Below are 17,692 nucleotides of genomic sequence, written 5' to 3' on the forward strand. Positions count from 1 at the left end.
GAGGAATTTATCTATTAATCATCTGAAAAAATAATTAACTAAATATCACTTTCCTAATAAAAATGGCAGCAGTTCTCGTGAGCGCTAAAGTTTCTGTTTTTTACAGCAAGATTAACAAAACTTTCCCCAAGTCTTCCCAACGGTTCTACTTGGCACAAACACTAATTAAACACAAAAAACACAACCAAAACAGAGGCTAGATAAATTATTTATTACTAAACAGGAGCAAAAAGCAAGGAATAAAAATAAAATTGGGTTGCCTCCCAACAAGTGCTATCGTTTAACTCCCCTAGCTAGGCATAACAAGCAAGGATAGATCTAGGTATTGCCATCTTTGGTTGGTAATTCTTCAATGAGGCATCTACCATCCTTAGGAATTTCTTTACATTTATTAATTATAAAAAATTTAGGCACAAGATCGAAAAAATCATTAGCAGCAAATGGTTCCTTAATGATAGCAAAAAGATTAGGATGAACACTTATAGATTTGACATCCGCAGTTTCTTTGCTAGAGGATTCACCTTTATTTTAAGGAACATACATAAGCTTGGGAATTTTAGTTGGAGGACTTGGAGTATTCTTTACGGAAGAAAAAGCGGTTCCCAAGTTGGTAATGATACCCTCAAGTTTATCGATTCTAGTGGAATCATGATTTATTATTTCATTAACTATAGGTTCCTTCTCTTTTATATTTTTCAAAGTCACTCCTACTTTAGATCCATATTGGGTAATTTGATTGTGGATCTTTTTATCGAAATTTTCAATTAACTCAACGGTAGCGACTTTATTTTCAATAATTTCAAGTTTTTGCATTACATGCTCCAAAGTTAACATAGTTCCATTAACCAAAAGAGGTGGTGAGCCAAACAAATCTATCATAACATTGAAAGAATCAAAAGTATGGCTACCCAAGAAGTTCCCTCCGGTAATGGTATCAAGGATATATCTGTGCCAAGGAGTAGTGCCTACATAAAAATTGCGAAGAAGAACAGAAGTAGATTGCTTCCTGGTTGATCTATTTTGAGCATTGCAAATTCTATACCAAGCGTATTTTAGATTTTGTCCCTCCCTTTGCTTAAAATTTAGAACTTCATTCTCGGGAGACAACGGAGAAGATAGAGGACTAGCCATAATGACAAGCAACGGAAAAGAGGCGAACGGGAAAGAAAGGGAGTATAGAGAGAGAGGGCGAATAAAACGGCAAGGGTGAAGTGGGGGAGAGGAAAACGAGAGGCAAATGGCAAATAATGTAATGAAAGAGATAAGGGTTTGTGATGGGTACTTGGTATGTTTGACTTTTGCGTAGACCTCCCTGGCAACGGCGCCAGAAATCCTTCTTGCTACCTCTTGAGCACTTGCGTTGGTTTTCCCTTGAAGAGGAAAGGGTGGTGCAGCAAAGTAGTGTAAGTATTTCCCTCAGTTTTTGAGAACCAAGGTATCAATCCAGTAGGAGGCTACACACGAGTCCCTCGCACCTACACAAAACAAATAAATCCTCACAACCAACGCGAAAAGGGGTTGTCAATCCCTACACGGTTACTTACAAGAGTGAGATCTGATAGATATGATAAGATAACATTTTTGGTATTTTTATGATAAAGATGCAAAGTAAAATAAAAGCAATGAAAATAACTAATTGTTGGAAGATTAATATGATGAAGATAGACCCAGGGGCCATAGGTTTCACTAGTGGCTTCTCTCAAGAGCATAGGTATTTTATGGTGGGTGAACAAATTATTGTTGAGCAATTGACAGAACTGAGCATAGTTATGAGAATATCTAGGTATGATCATGTATATAGGCATCACGTCCGAGACAAGTAGACCGACTCCTTCCTGCATCTACTACTATTACTCCACTCATCGACCGCTATCCAGCATGCATCTAGAGTATTAAGTTCAAGAGAATAGAGTAACGCTTTAAGCAAGATGACATGATGTAGAGGGATAAATTCATGCAATATGATAAAAAAAACCCATATTGTTATCCTCGATGGCAACAATACAATATGTGCCTTGCTGCCCCTACTGTCACTGGGAAAGGACACCGCAAGATTGAACCCAAAGCTAAGCACTTCTCCCATTGCAAGAAAGATCAATCTAGTAGGCCAAACTAAACTGATAATTTGAAGAGACTTGCAAAGATAACCAATCATACATAAAAAAATTCAGAGAAGATTCAAATATTGTTCATAGATAAACTTGATTATAAACCCACAATTCATCGGTCTCAACAAACACACCGCAAAAGAAGATTACATCGAATAGATCTCCACAAGAGAGGGGGAGAACTTTGTATTGAGATCCAAAAAGAGAGAAGAAGCCATCTAGCTAATAACTATGGACCCGTAGGTCTGAGGTAAACTACTCACACTTCATCGGAGAGGCTATGGTGTTGATGTAGAAGCCCTCCGTGATCGATGCCCCCTCCGGTGGAGCTCCGGAACAGGCCCCAAGATGGGATCTCATGGATACAGAAAGTTACGGCGGTGGAATTAGGGTTTTGGCTCCGTCTCTGATCGTTTGGGGGTACATAGGTATATATAGGAGGAAGAAGTACGTCGGTGGAGCAACAGGGGGCCCACGAGGGTGGAGGGCGCGCCTGGGGGGGGGGGGGGTAGGCGCGCCCCCCTGCCTCATGGCCTCCCTGTTGGTTGCTTGACATAGGGTCCAAGTCTCCTGGGTCTTGTTCATTCCAAAAATCATGTTCCCGAAGGTTTCATTCCGTTTGGACTCCGTTTGATATTCCTTTTCTTTGAAACCCTAAAATAGGCAAAAAAACAACAATTCTGGGCTGGGCCTCCAGTTAGTAGGTTAGTCCCAAAAATAATATAAAAGTGTATAATAAAGCCCAATAATGTCCAAAAGAGTAGATTGTGATTAGGTACGGTGAAGGCCATCATGAAGAAGTGAGGAAGGAACGCCAAGTCTAGGAGAAGGAGCAAGAAGAAAACATGGAAGAAGGTGCCTAAAGACTAAAGACAAGTAGAAGCTCCATGCATACCCCGTGCCCATGGGGAATGGGGATCTCCACGGGACCCGTCTGCACGACCCCTTTACAATGTGCGCATGGTGCTACTCCCGCAAAACTTATTGGATTTCTCTGAAGATGAAGGGTGATATAGCATGGCATCAGATAGTATTTCCCCCAGTTAAGAACCAAGGTTCATCGAACCAGTAGGAGCCACTAAGCTAAAAAGTTTAGCAGTATCTACACACACAAAAAATTGCTTGCACCCAACAAAGGCAAGGTGGTCGTCACTCCCCTTGTTCTTGCCGGTTACAAGATTAAAAGCAAATAGTGATAGTGAAAAGAAACATCAATTGTAAGAGCTTTTGTATTGATGGAAGATAGACCCCGGGACCATAGGTTCACTAGAGGCATCTCTCTCGAAAGCATACAGAGGCATGGTAGACAAATTACTGTTAGACAATTGACAGAATAGTGCAAATTATAAATGTGATCATTCATGGCATAATATCACATATGCATTACGTCCATGATAAGTAGACCGTTAATCCAACTGCATCTACTACTATTACTCCACCCCAAGACCGCTATCCAACATGCATCTCAAAGTATTAAGTTCATGATAAATAGAGTAATGCAACAAGAAACACAACATAATGTAGACAGGAAGAGATCAATATGACCAAACCCCGTCATTTTATCCTTAGTGGCAACAATACAATACGTGTCTTTGCCCTTTTTTGTCACTAGGCAAAGATCACCCCAAGGTTGAACCCACTACTATGCACCTCTTCCTCTGAAGATCTACTCATTTATCTTGACCAAAGAAAGCTCATAGATTGATAGCTATAAAATTACACAAAGGAGATATTTCAAGAGAATCAATATAAATCAATGAACAATCTGATCATAAATCCACAATTCATCAGATCCCAACAAACATGGCACAAGAATGACATCCGAATAGATCTCAGAGGAGATCATAGTATTGAAGATCAAAATAGAGAGATAAAGTCATCTAGCTACTAATATGAACCCGTAGGTCTTGAAAGAACTATTCACACATCATCATGGAGGCAGCAAGGTTGATGAAGATGACCTCCCCAATGACCCCCCCGAAAGAGTGCTAGAACAATGCTCCAGATGGGTTCGCGTCTGAACAGAGGCTTGCGCCGACAATAAAATTGTTTCAGGTCTCGCTTCGAGGGTTTCAGAATATGTGGGAATTTATAGGCCGAGAATTAGGGCAAACGGAGCTATGAGGGGCCCACAAGCCAACCTGGTGTGCCCTACACCCAAGGGTGCGCCCCTGCCTTGTGGGGACCTCGTGGGTCTTCTAGTCCTTCCCCGAAGCTTCTAGAGTCTTATGTTAAAAAAATATCAAAATGTTTCATCATGTTTGCACTTCTGTAGGTATCAATTTTCCGAAAAACCAAAAACATGCCAAAAAATAGGAACTGCCACTGGCACTAAATTAATAGGTTAGTCCAAAAAATAATATAAAATGACATATAAAGCATACAGAAGTGATAATATAATAGCATTTAACAATAAAAAATTATAGATGCATTTGAGACGGATCACATGGCCCTACCTGTGAGTAGTCACAAAAAATGTCCCTTGTACCCTTTCAGTCACCACCTACCTCTAGCCACCATATATTTCGTACCCCTTACACTTTATAGAGTTAGCAATGAAATAAACTAGATCTTGATAGATCTTTGTTGATCTAATCTCCTCCTAGAGGATCAATATCTCCTTCTAGGAGAAGAATCACCTTGTGGATTACGAAGACCTCCATATCCTTTGGGGAAGAACTATCTCTCAAGACCCCATCTCTCCTCGAGATTTGGGAAGAACCCTACCTATTTACCTTTAACTTTTGTTTGATGTATAAGTGTGTATCTCTCCTGGCTTGTGTTTTAAGTAAACTTGTGTGGCGAATCTTACTCTTGCGAGTTTCCTTTTGCCTTCCTTGAGTTACTTAAGATTCCCCTCAACTCCACCTAAAAATTGTGAAGATTGGGAAAAAAATTATGACTTGGTCCTACATCACCCTGCCAAAGGACGAGAATAAACGCTCAATTTCACTTGCTTCTTGGGAGCCGACTAGTGATCTAAATGCCAAAGCGGGTATTAGAGTGCTTAAATTGGAACATTTTTAGATGCTTGGATAAGCCAGGGGTGTATATGATTTGGAGAGCATAATGTTCACATTTCACTCTGCAAGCTAGGGTGGAATGGGATATATTTGGTGGCGCGATGTTTGTTCACTTTTGAAATATTCCGAGGTCTTGAAATGCTTTAGGGCAACAATTTGTGCCGAAAAGATAGATGTAACAACTCCATTGTTGCAAGAAAGCCCCCTCACATGTCTTGTTTTGCCCTTGACCTTGATGTCTCCTTAAAGTCCCTTCTGATGAGGAGCTAGCTAATTATTTTGCAATTCCTATATACTCTCCAACTTATAGGGAACTTCAAGACTTGTATTCTAAACTTGAATCTTTTTGTGGCAGAGATCATGAGGGGCACCAGTGGGCTTTTGTTCGACAATCGGGATCTTACTCGCTCATGTTTGAAGGTATAAATGCCATTCCTCTTTTTAGAAAACTTTGTAAAAGCAGGTGCCTCCCAAATAGTTTTTATGTGGCTTTTCTTGTAGATCGTTAATCACAAGAGATATGATTAACATGAGAAATTTAAAGATATACTTCGGTCTAACCTGTGCGCATATGTTCTTTAACTATAACTTTGCTCCAATTTCTTGGGTCATGTTGGGGTTACTTGGGCCCCAAGTATTATCACTTATCATAAGTTTGAAGTGGCGAACTCCAAGGTCCCTGCTTCTTTAAGGTGCTTCCATATGCCTTGTGGAATATCTAGAAGTAGATAAATGCCCTTGTATTTGAAGGAGTGACGTCACCTATGGCATCCTGGGCATTCTCTTTAGGAACGATATTAACCCAGTGGCACATCATGCCATGTCTTGTAAACAATGCTCTCTTCTTGCTTGGCCATATTAGTTAGCTTGGATGCATCCCCTTTTTGTATAGAATACACATAACATGAGTATCATATACTAGTGATCTAAACGTTCTTATATTAGTTTACAGAGGGAGTATTAAAGAAGGAAAAAGGTACAAAAACTCATCTACATTTCCCTGCCTTGGCAAGGAAAATAATCCACCCAACACAACTTACACACTACTCGCTAGCCATCCACCTATACATCTCCCAGAAGTACGCCGCCATGTTCCCTTTGAATAATCCCACTTACTTCCAAGAATCTCCCTCCTGAGCCACACGGTGAATGACTGCTGCCCACCTGGGTGTTGCATTGTTGAAGACGACGTCCTTACAATGGTTCTATGAAGTCAGCCGCACAAAGAATCTATTGAACAAAACTGATTGAATAAACTCTGTAAGGATTCACATTAATGATTGAATCTGAAAAGGCGTCTCTGAGGGAGAGAGAGAGAGAGCGCGGATAGATAAAGAGGAAATGATGCGCCTATGCTAAGAGACGCGTTCCTATGGAGAGGCATTCCTTCGATGCATGAACACAATTGTTAATGATAGTTGTTTAATTAGTGTGGCAATTAACAATCCCAACAAGCAAATAACATACGTACGCACCATAGAAATCGATTGGTTCAACAGATCAAGATATCATTTATTCATTTAACTAATTTTCTTTGTTTGTCTACTTGGCCTTAGCCGCCCGACAAAAGATATCATATGCTTCTTTAAATAATTGTATTCCTTAGTCCAGTGAGGCTTAGCCGCCACCTCCAAGATACCATATATTTTGTAAATAACTTTTACTTTCTCCATTTCATAATATAATGTGCATTGTTGGTTTTCGTGACAGCCAAAGTTTACCAACTTTGACCACGTTAACAGACAATATATTTCTCTATCATTGATAGCACACATATACGTATGAAAATATATTTCACTAATTGAGTTGGTATTCTAGATGTTAATAATTTCCATAAATTTGATTTAAAATATTACAATGTTTGACCTAAAAACACACACTGTATTTAGGGACGGAGGGAGTACTATTCCCCCGTGGCCAAGTGAGCTCACGAGTAGAATTGAATATACTCTTGCAAAGGTCATCGTGACCATATAACGCACTGAAAGATCTCCGTGCAGCTCGTCAATATCCTTTAGGACGGTCTTATTTGTGCGACCAAAGTCATGCTCAAAACCATGGTACATTTTTAGTATTTTTTTGATCTTATACACTTTGTTTATAATCAACTAAATCGGTTTGTGTGTGCAAACCAGAGTCAATTGCAAGAAACCACCACATTTGTGGCTAGGTTTGCAGGAAACTACCAAGTCGTTAATCTGTTGCAAAAAACACCGTAAAATCTCTTAACCCGTTGCAAAAAGCACTGAACAGCCGTTTAGCCTCGTTTGATCTCTTTTCCGATAGGTGGGCCCCGAAAACGCTGACGTGGCTTGACGGACAGGCAAACGGCGCCGTTAGGAACAAAACGCTCAAGACGCCGCGCCGGTCGGTCCTGTCGGTGCTCGCCAGACAGATCCCCCGCGCCTCCCCTCTCTCTCTCTTGCCCCTCTCCTCTGTCTCCTCTCTCTGGCTCTGGTCGCCGTCGGTGAGAAGCCAGCTCGCCGCCGTCCGCCATGGTTTCGTGGAGCGACGACAGCGAGGAATCGGGCTACGAGTACTCTTCAGGCGGCTCCCCTATCAAGGTCAGTGATGTGTACTCGTAGCTAGGGATCTCTGAGCTAGGGTTTCGGTTTGGGGATTTTGTTTTTCCTGCTCATTTTGAACCCGTGAGATGGATTTTGTGCGTTTCTTTTGTTGATGTAGATCCCGGCTACAATCGAGGACCCGAACTACTCTGGTGTTGACGATGAGGTGATGGTGATGTGTGAGCATGGCCAGCCAGCAAAGAGGCATGTTTGCTTCTCAGGCATTAGCACTGGGAGGAGGTTCCTTGCCTGTGGACTTGATGTGAGTGCTAGCAAAAATCTGTAGTTTGCTTATTTTGTGAAGAAACTACAAGTTGTTCATATGCACTGTTCATTGTTCATGTTCACTGTTCACCTAGTAGTTTAGTTAAAGGTACTGTCATGTACCATACCATAGTGAGTGAGTGAAATAAATGAATTGTTCATACATATAAATGAACAACACCACAGTGATATAAATGAAGTAAATGAATTAAATTGTGCTGTTAAAAATTAAGTACATAGATATAAAATTAAGGTATCCATAGTGACTGAGTGAAGTAAATTGTGTTGTTAAAAAGTATCACAGTGCATTGTTCATAGATATAAATGAAGTAAATGAATTAAGGTATAAATGAATTGAAGTGAATTGTATTGTGTTGTTAAATGAATTAAGGTATAAATGAAGTAAATTCAGTGTAGTATGCTGTTAAAAATTCAGATATAAATGCAGAATTGTGCATGTGCAGTATACAATAGTTGTTTTGAATTGGACTGAATAGAAGTGAAGTGAAAAAGGAAGTAAATGCATTTGTACTTGTTGTTTTGCAGGAAGCAAGCAGCTGTGGTGTTGTTCAGTGGGTAGATGAGGAGTGGCCAGAGCATCTGCAGAATGCTCTTCACAAACTATGGCTTTTGTATGAGGATTGCCAGTGTGCTAATAGGATGGCATGTCTGGAACATGCATCACTTGTCCACAATCTCACATCACAGAAGAACAAGCTACAGGAGACTTATGAGAAGCTTGTTGAGGATGTGAACAACCTACTTGATAGCCAGGACAATATTCCCAAGGAAAATGAAGTCCAACAAGGTGAACATGAGGAGATCACTCCTCCTTTGGACAACAATATTTCAGCTTTGAATGAACAGCTGGGTGCAATGGATGCTGAGAACAAAGAACTAAAGCAAAAGGTTGACTAGTTGAGGAGCATTCAGGTTGCCCAAGGTAATGTGATTAGGAATCTGAAGTTTTCTCATTTGAAGGAGAAGGAAAAGTTGAGCATTGAGAGGAGGAATTTGGAGTTTCACATTGCTGATCTTGTCAAAGCTAGTGACAAGAACAAGAGAAAGCTGAAGGACATCAAGGATATTTGTGATGAAGAGTGATTTGTAATCTGACCATGTGGGTCATTATCTTAAGTTTCAAGCATTGAACTATGGCTTGTAATGTGTGAACTAGTGGCAGTTTGCAGTATTTGAAGTAGGGTGTAGCCTTGAACTATGTCTTGTAAGCTTTGAACTATGGTGTCATGATGTTAACTATGTTGCTGACTAGAGTTGTTAAGTATGATGTTAACTATGGTGTCATGATGTTAACTATGTTAGTGACTAGAGTTGTTAAGTATGATCTTAACTATGTTAGTGACTAGAGTTGTTAAGTATGATGTTAAATATGTCATTGATGTTAACTATGGCACCCTAAATGATGGAATGAGGATATGTTGGATATCGTCGACGTCGAGGCACCGTAGATGATCAAATTAGGTTATCTTGGATGCCGTCGACGTCGAGGCACCGTAGATGATCAAATTATATGGATCCGGCGGTTCGCTGCATCGGGAGGATTCTCTCCGGCGAGGTTCTGCCATCGGTGTCGATTTGTGTCGTTACCACTCCTGCATATGGTGACGACTTCGCTGCCGATTGCGGTGACTATATTGAAAAGTCTTTGCAAGAGTTCCTCTCTCCAGATCTGGTGGTTGCCGACACCAAGAGCAATCTATGAACAATGACTTGATGCAGAGGTATGGTTGTGCAGCTGCGATGGACGCACATCGCATGTAGCTGCTGTAATGGAGGAAATGTAATGTAGACACCGTACGAGTGACTTCGATGGTGGTGCTACTTGAGCACCCGGTCTCGAGCTCTGAGGTGAAAATCTAGTTCTGACCTGAGTTGATTATACTAGCAATGGCGATGTTTTTTCGTCATTACCTTGTTGAAGGCATTGCTCGGATATGCTCAAACCAGTTTTCAGGGTGAAACCCTACAATCTGGCCTTTCGTGATTGGCTCCGGTGACGGCGGCGCTTGAGCGTCGCTCCCTTTCTAAAGGCTTTGCCGTTGAAGAATCTAGTCACCCTTGTTTGTGTCATGAAATATTTGGTGCGGATAAGGTCATTGTTGTAGTTTGTCGATCGTGGATTTGATCGTTTTTTTTCCTTTTTCACGCTTATAGCACGGATTTGGTTTTATATGACTTTGCTTTTTGCCGGAGTGATTTCTTTTTGTGTATGTGTGTTGGTGTTAGTTGTGCATCCTAACTATGCAGAGACCGAATGTGTAGATGCTCGTTATGTTTATACTCTTTTTTGAACACAGTACAGACGCAAGCGCTCATACATACACGCATACACTAACCCCTATAAACTCACACACGCACACCCTATCCCTATGAGCACCTCCGAAAGATTGAGCTGACATATCATCTTGATGTTTGTACTCTCTTGATGCTTCATATTACGTCAATAAAATTTACCCTCAGTAAATAAAGGGCATGTTGAAAACTAGTGGGTTTTTCCACCCGAGAACTTGAAAACTATGGGTGGGCACAGCCTATCCGAGACAAGTTGTGCGCAGGGCCCCACGCACGTTTTGTCTCCCGGACTAGATTATTCGGTCCAAAGATCGCCTAACCCAGCCTCGCTTCCTTTGACCAGTCGCCATCCTTCAGGTAGTACTACAGAATATGAGTTCCTCGGATCTGCATGTTAGCAGTTACCAGGAAACACCGGCGCTGTACCTCGGAATGGGTTGATTAGATTGGGTTGATGGATCTTGTCAGTAGTCCTACGGATCAAGACGAGTGGCCGTTCAAGTTCAACGCCCGTGAGTGTGTCCGTCCGTTCGCGGTCATTCCCCGGCCGGTCCGGTCCAAAATGATTGGTGGGTAGAAGTACATACATCACATGCATGCATGCCAAGAAACGTGCGTGCACTGACTCGGCGGTCTACCACGTGAGAGAGAGAGAGAGAGAGAGCGTAGACTGGATGGCATGGCCGGCGAAGAGATAGCTCCGAATGCATGCAGCACATGGTGGACGCGCGCATACCCTGGCCTGGAGCTCTATATAAGCGGACGTAAGCGCCCCTACCTGTTCATCGATCCAAGCCACACTCGACGAGTTCATCGGCCTCTTTGTAGAAAGGTGATAGCTAGACATCGACCTCGTGCCCGCTTGCATACGCATACGTACGCAGAAATGGAGGTTAACTACGCAGAAGCCGGCCAGGTTGTTGCCACCAGCAGAAGCGCGATGCTGAAGCCGGCGTACACCGCGCCGCACCCGCTGGCCGGCGGCAAGGTCCAGCTGACCGTCTTCGACCGCGCCGCCATCGACACCTACGTCCCCATCGTGCTCGCCTACCCCGCCCCGGCGCCGTCCAACCAGGCGCTCAAGGAGGGCCTCCTCCGGGCCATCGCGCCCTACCCTCACCTGCTGGGCCGCTTCGCCCTCGACGGCCACGGCCGCCGCGTCCTCCACCTCAACAACGAGGGCGTGCTTGTCATCGAGGCCGACGTCCCGGCCGACATGGCCGACGTGCTCGCCGCCGGCGGCATGGCCACGGACGTCGCCGGCTTTTACCCTACGGTGCCGGAGGTGCCGTCACGTCACATTCTCATAGTACTGTTCATGCATGCATGCAGTGGTTTTGATTGTATGGAGTGCTGATGTGTTTTTCAATTACTCTACAGGAGAGCGTTGGACCAGCGCTGCTGCAGGTCAAGCTCAGCCGCTACAGGTGCGGCGGCCTCCTGCTCGGCGTGATATGCCACCACCACATCGCCGACGGCCACGCCGCGAGCACTTTCTACGGCGCGTGGGCGACCGCGGTGCGCGAGGGCAAGGGCTTCACCGTGCCCTCCCCTTTCATAGACCGCGCGGGCACCGCCGTGCCTGGCAGCACGCCGAAGCCAGTGTTCGACCACCGGTCCATCGAGTTCAAGGGAGGAGAAGGCAGCGCCACCAGCCAGCCCCATGCCGTTCTCCCCATGGACAAGATCAGGAACATCAAGGTGCACTTCCCGGCAGAGTTCATCGCGGAGCTCAGGTCCCGCGTGGGCGCACGCTGCAGCACGTTCCAGTGCCTGCTGGCGCACGTGTGGAAGAAGGTCACGGCGGCGCGGGGGCTGAACCCGGAGGAGTTCACGCAGGTGAGGGTGGCCGTGAACTGCAGGGGCAGGGCCAACCCACCCGTGCCAATGGACTTCTTCGGCAACATGGTGCTCTGGGCGTTCCCGAGGCTCCAGGTGCGGGACGTGCTGGGCTTGAGCTACGGCGGCGTGGTCGGCGCCATCCGCGACGCCGCGGCGCGCGTCGACGAGGAGTACATCCAGTCGTACGTGGACTTCGGCGGGGTGGCGGACGCGAACGGGGAGGAGCTCGCGGCGACGTCAACTTTCGGGACGATGCTCTGCCCGGACATCGAGGTGGACAGCTGGCTGGGGTTCAGGTTCCACCAGCTCGACTTTGGGACCGGGCCGCCCTCCGCGTTCCTGCCGCCGGGGTTGCCGGTCGAGGGGCTGATGGTCTTCGTGCCGTCGCGCACGGTGAAGGGCAGCGTCGACCTCTTCATGGCCCTCGCGGAGGATCACGTCGCGGCGTTCAAGAAGATTTGCTACTCCCTGGATATTCTCCCGTCGAGGATGTAATTAAGAAAGCGAAGCATGATGCGGTCGTTCTATGGTCAACTGCTTTTACAAAAATTCAAGAAATACAGATCAATAAAGAGGTTATTGACACATCAATTTTTTCTTTGGCAAACAAACAGACACAAACCGATTTTTGTTTCAACATCAGTACAGACACAAACGCTTATATATACGTGCATACACTCATCCCATGAACGCACACACTCTCCACCTAACCATCCAACCACACAGTTTGGTTTGCACGAGTCAATTGCAAGAAACCACCACATTTGTGGCTAGGTTTGCAGGAAACTACCAAGTCGTTAATCTGTTGCAAAAAACACCGTAAAATCTCTTAACCCGTTGCAGAAAGCACTGAACAGCCGTTTAGCCTCGTTTGATCTCTTTTCCGACAGGTGGGCCCCGAAAACGCTGACGTGGCTTGACGGACAGGCAAACGGCGCCGTTAGGAACAAAACGCTCAAGACGCCGCGCCGGTCGGTCCTTGTCAGACAGTCCCCCCCGCGCCCCTGTCCTCTCTCTCGCCCCGCTCCCCTCTCCTCTCTCGCCCTTGCTCGCCGCCGGTGATGGCCACCTCGCGTGGCGGTGATGATGGCGGTGGCGGTGGTGCTGGCGATGCATCTGGTGGCAGTGGTGCTCCTGCAGATCCAACAGAGGTTTGCGGCAGTTCAAACCCATCTCAGGCTCCGCCTCTTCCACAGCCGCCGTCGCCGTCTTACTGTGTTGAGTACGCGGCGGCGAGGGCGTTCGCCAAGGCCGTGAAGAAAGATTCAGAGGGGAGCCATCACTACGCATCCTCCTTTGGCGGTGTCTCGTAAGTTTTCTCTTTCCGTACCCGGATTTGGTTTCTAGGGTTAGGGTTCTAAGTGTTTGTGATTCTAGTGTTATAGGATTATTGTTGTAGGTTGTTTATGTGGTCAGACATGTAAGTGAAGTGTTTATGTAGTTCTAGGGTTCTAAGTGTATGTAGTAGGCACCTAAACATTAACTGAAATTACTGAATGTTAAACTCAATTTGAACCTACTCAATTACATGAAATTACTGAATGTTAAACTCAATTTCAACCTACTCAATTACTGAATTTACAACTGAATATTTAAATGAAAATGTTACTGAATTTATAACTGAATCCTGTACTGAATTGTTAAGTGAACAAATTACTTTAACTGTATTTTGGACTGAAACTTTAACAGTATTTTTAACTGAAACTGTAATTTTAACTTAAACTGTATTTTTAACTGAAACTTTAGTTAAATCTTTAAGTGAAACATTAACTGAATTGTTTGAACTAACTGAATATATAACTGAATCTTTAACTTTTAACTGAATTTTTAACTGAAACTGTAATTTTAACTTAAACTGTATTTTTAACTGAAACTTTAGTTAAATCTTTAAGTGAAACATTAATTGAATTGTTTCTACTAACTGAATATATAACTGAATCTTTAACTTTTAACTGAATTTTTAGCTGAAACTGTAATTTTAACTTAAACTGTATTTTTAACTGAAACTTTAGTTAAATCTTTAAGTGAAACATTAACTGAATTGTTTCTACTAACTGAATATATAACTGAATCTTTAACTTTTAACTGAATTTATAACTGAAACTATATTTTTAACTAAATCTTTAACTTGTAACTGAATTGTTTACTTGAACTGAATTGCTTTACTTGAACTGTAGATTGAATGATGAAGTGTGGGAAGTCAGATTCCATTTCCATGACAGAGATAATCTTGAAAGAAGCCTAAATGTGGATGATATCACATTTTACAATCTGATTGCACTAATAGAGCTTGAAGGTTATGGGATGACAGACTTTATGTATTATGTCAGAGATCCAGGTGTTGGGGTTTCAGGTATGGAAGAACTGACAGATGATGATAAGGTGGAGGAAATGTTGGATGACCTAGTTATCAAAGGTCAGAAGGTGGTGAACATAACAGTCATCAGAAGTGATGCTCCAAGACCTAGTGATTTGAACATTGGACCAGTTTGTGAGGAGCAGGTTCCATTATCTGAAATAGGTGTGCCAGTGGTGTATGAGATAGATACAGCAGGAGTACTGTTTCCTAGCCCAACAAAGCCACAACCAGTGCCAGTGCAGGTCATTAACACACAGGAGAGTTCATTTTTGAAGCAGAAGTGTGCACCAGTACCAGCATTTGCAATGGAGATTGGTGAAGAGAGGCACGAGTATTTCATGGAGCAAGACCAAGATCAAGAGCAAATTGAGCAACTGATGGAGCAGAAGAGGAATGAAGAGATTGAGAGGTTCAGGAAAAAGGGGAAAGAAAAAGAGAAATACAAGGCAACTAAAAGAAAACTTCCAGAGCTAATGGCTGAAGATTTCACTGATAGTGACAGTGACACAGATTTACTAGCAGATGAGGATATAATTGCTAGGCTTGAGGCAATGAAGAAGCATAGAGATGATCCACTTCATCATATTGAAGGGGACACTGATGTGGATGAGCCATATGAAGCATATGAGGAGGAGGAGGAGGAGAAGGCACCAGAGGAGGAGGAGGAGGAGGAGGAAGGGAGCAGCATAGGAGGAAGTAGCAGAGGAAGTAAAAGAAAGGGGCCAACTACAAGATCTCATGCTAGTTTGGATGAGATTATTGAGGAAGATTGGTTTCCTTCATCTGATGAGGAGAGCAACCCTGGTGACCTAAGTCAGGAGGATAATGATGGGGCTCAAATACTATGTGTGAAGCTTCCAGCTGATAGGAAGAGCAAGGCAAAAAAGAAGAAGCCCAGAGTTTGGTATGATGAGCAAAGGGAGAACCCAGAAGAGCAATTTATGAAGAAGCTTTGTTTCCTAGATGTGACCCAGTTCAGGAGGGCACTTCTTAATTTTCACATCTCACAAAATAGGAACCATGCCTTCCACAGGAACTGTCCAGACAGGATTATAGCTGTCTGCAAATTTGAGAATTGTCCATTTTTCATTGCAGCTTCTCAGATAGCACATGAGAACACATTCTGTATAAAGAAACTGAACTTGCACCACAGCTTCCCAGTAGTAGGAGAGAGCACAAAAGTTACTGCTAAGTGGTTGGCACATGAATGTGAGCAACAATTGAGGACAGACCCCAACACACCTGTCCATACTATAATTTCAAACTTGAAGCAAAAGCATGGAATAGAGGTATCTATACATATGGCCTATAGGGCAAGAAAGCTAGCCAAAAATGTAGTCCTAGGAGATCAGAAGGCACAATATCATAGGATAAGGGATTACCTAGAAGCTGTGCTAGAAACCAATCCAGAAAGTAGATGCATTGTCACAACAAAGCATCTGAAACTACATCCAAGCAAAAACCCAAGATTCCATGGCTTGTTCATCTACCTCAATGCTTGCAAAGAGGGTTTCCTTAATGGTTGCAGACCATTCATAGGTATGTGCACACCTACTAATTAACTAGTGACTCTACATTTATATGTGCACACCCAATAATTTGTTGGTAATCCACTTGTGATCTTGTATGATAGGTGTGGATGGTTGCTTCATAAAGTTGACCACAGGGCAGCAAATCTTGGCTGCCACTGGAAGAGATGGAAACAATAACATATTTCCCATTGCTTTTGCAATAGTGGACAAGGAAAACACAGCAAGCTGGTCTTGGTTTCTTACTCAATTAAAATATGCCATTGGTGGTGAGTCAGGCAAGTTTGGCTACTACACTATTATATCTGACAGGCAAAAGGTACTACTATCTCTACTCCAATCATTGCTTGCATTGCTTATTAATTGTCTTTGTTTATTAATTTCATACATGGCATTGTTGTAGTATTCTCAAACTGTAGTTCATTCAAACAGGGCCTTCTTACAGCCATAAACAATGTATTCCCCAATTGCAAACAAAGATTCTGCCTTAGACATATTTATCAGAACTTTCAAACAGCTGGTTTTAGAGGGGAAGAGTTGAAGAAATACATGTATCAGGCAAGTTATTTCTATACTGGGCATGGTTATGTAACAGCAATGGAAGGCATGAAAAAGGAGTGTGAGCCAGCTTGGAAATGGCTATCTAGGATACCAAAATATACATGGGCTAGGCATGCCATGGACAACAATTGTAAAACTGACTTGGTAGTTAACAATATAAGTGAAGTTTTTAACAAGATGATACTTGATGTCAGAGCCAAACCCATTAGAACCATGGTAGATGGGATCAGGACAAAGTTGTTAGTGAAGTTCAATGCAAATAGGACAAAGACTGAGACTGCTAAGTGGCAGATATGCCCAACATATGCTGAGAAGCTAGAGGAAGAAAAACATCATTCTAGGTTTTGTCAGTCTATCAAGGCTGGACCTGATCTCTTTCAGGTGACAAGTGGAGAAAGCACATATGCAGTTAACTTGTTGCATCATACATGTGGTTGTAGGAAGTGGGACATGTGTGGAGTACCTTGCAATCATGCTGTTTCTGCAATCAACAAGGCAAAACTTGTGCCAGAAGATTTTGTTCATGATTTCTTCAAGAAACCAATATATAAGGCAGCTTATAGTCCAATAGTTTTCCCTGTGCCTGGGCCTGATTTGTGGCCAAAGACTAGAACCCCTGACATTGAACCACCAGTGTTCAAAGAAAAGCCAGAAAACAAAGAGACAAAGAGGAGAAAGAGCAAGTTTGAAAAGCCAGCTCCAAAGGATACATCTAGGATGGCAACTATCACTTGTAGCAATTGCAATAGGACTGGGCATAGATACACTAGTTGCAAGTAGGCTCTGAAACCAGCCCTAGCTATGAGAATGAACCAGCACCAGGTAACTATTGTAGTAGGTTTTTGTACAATTTCACATACCAGTTTCTAACATTTGTGTGCTGTAATTTCAGGAAAACAGGAGAGATGATACACCCAGAACTGTATCTGCTCCTGCTCCCATGCCACCAAGGAGAAGTGCTCCTTCTGCTCCTACTATTGTTCAAACTGCAGCTCCAGCACCACCAGCTCCAAGGGCTCCAAGGGTAGCAAGGAGATCTCCTTCTGCTCCTGCTTCAGCTCCCAGTGCACCAAGGAGAGCTCCTTCTGCTCCTGCTGCAGCTGCTGTTCCTCCTGCTACAAGGGAA

General features: G+C 43.5%; 2 protein-coding genes across 2 annotated transcripts; both read left to right on the forward strand.

Annotated features, from left to right (window-relative positions):
• Positions 1 to 7,271: 7,271 nt before the first annotated feature.
• On the forward strand, positions 7,272 to 9,214 carry LOC147976710 (uncharacterized). Its single transcript, XM_087519836.1, has 3 exons — positions 7,272 to 7,695; positions 7,817 to 7,960; positions 8,509 to 9,214. Exons 1-3 carry the CDS (start codon positions 7,627 to 7,629, stop codon positions 8,878 to 8,880), a joined length of 585 nt encoding a protein of 194 aa, XP_087375962.1. The 5' UTR covers positions 7,272 to 7,626; the 3' UTR covers positions 8,881 to 9,214.
• A 1,855-nt stretch (positions 9,215 to 11,069) lies between these two features.
• Positions 11,070 to 12,708, forward strand: LOC125528675 (tryptamine benzoyltransferase 1). Its single transcript, XM_048693118.2, has 2 exons — positions 11,070 to 11,560; positions 11,656 to 12,708. The coding sequence occupies exons 1-2, from the start codon at positions 11,162 to 11,164 to the stop codon at positions 12,610 to 12,612; spliced, it is 1,356 nt and encodes a 451-aa protein (XP_048549075.2). The 5' UTR covers positions 11,070 to 11,161; the 3' UTR covers positions 12,613 to 12,708.
• The last annotated feature ends 4,984 nt before the right edge of the window (positions 12,709 to 17,692 follow it).

The sequence above is a fragment of the Triticum urartu genome, chromosome 4A (assembly GCF_056163025.1).
Source record: "Triticum urartu cultivar PI428250 chromosome 4A, HENAU_Tu73, whole genome shotgun sequence".
In the NCBI taxonomy this organism is placed as follows: Eukaryota; Viridiplantae; Streptophyta; class Magnoliopsida; order Poales; family Poaceae; genus Triticum; species Triticum urartu.

Coding starts and splice junctions, on each gene's coding strand:
- LOC147976710 (XM_087519836.1), top strand. CDS start 7,627: ATGGTTTCGTGGAGCGACGACAGCGAGGAATCGGGCTACGAGTACTCT. Junction 7,696..7,816: donor CAGGCGGCTCCCCTATCAAG/GTCAGTGATGTG, acceptor TTGTTGATGTAG/ATCCCGGCTACAATCGAGGA. Junction 7,961..8,508: donor TCCTTGCCTGTGGACTTGAT/GTGAGTGCTAGC, acceptor GTTGTTTTGCAG/GAAGCAAGCAGCTGTGGTGT.
- LOC125528675 (XM_048693118.2), top strand. CDS start 11,162: ATGGAGGTTAACTACGCAGAAGCCGGCCAGGTTGTTGCCACCAGCAGA. Junction 11,561..11,655: donor TTTACCCTACGGTGCCGGAG/GTGCCGTCACGT, acceptor ATTACTCTACAG/GAGAGCGTTGGACCAGCGCT.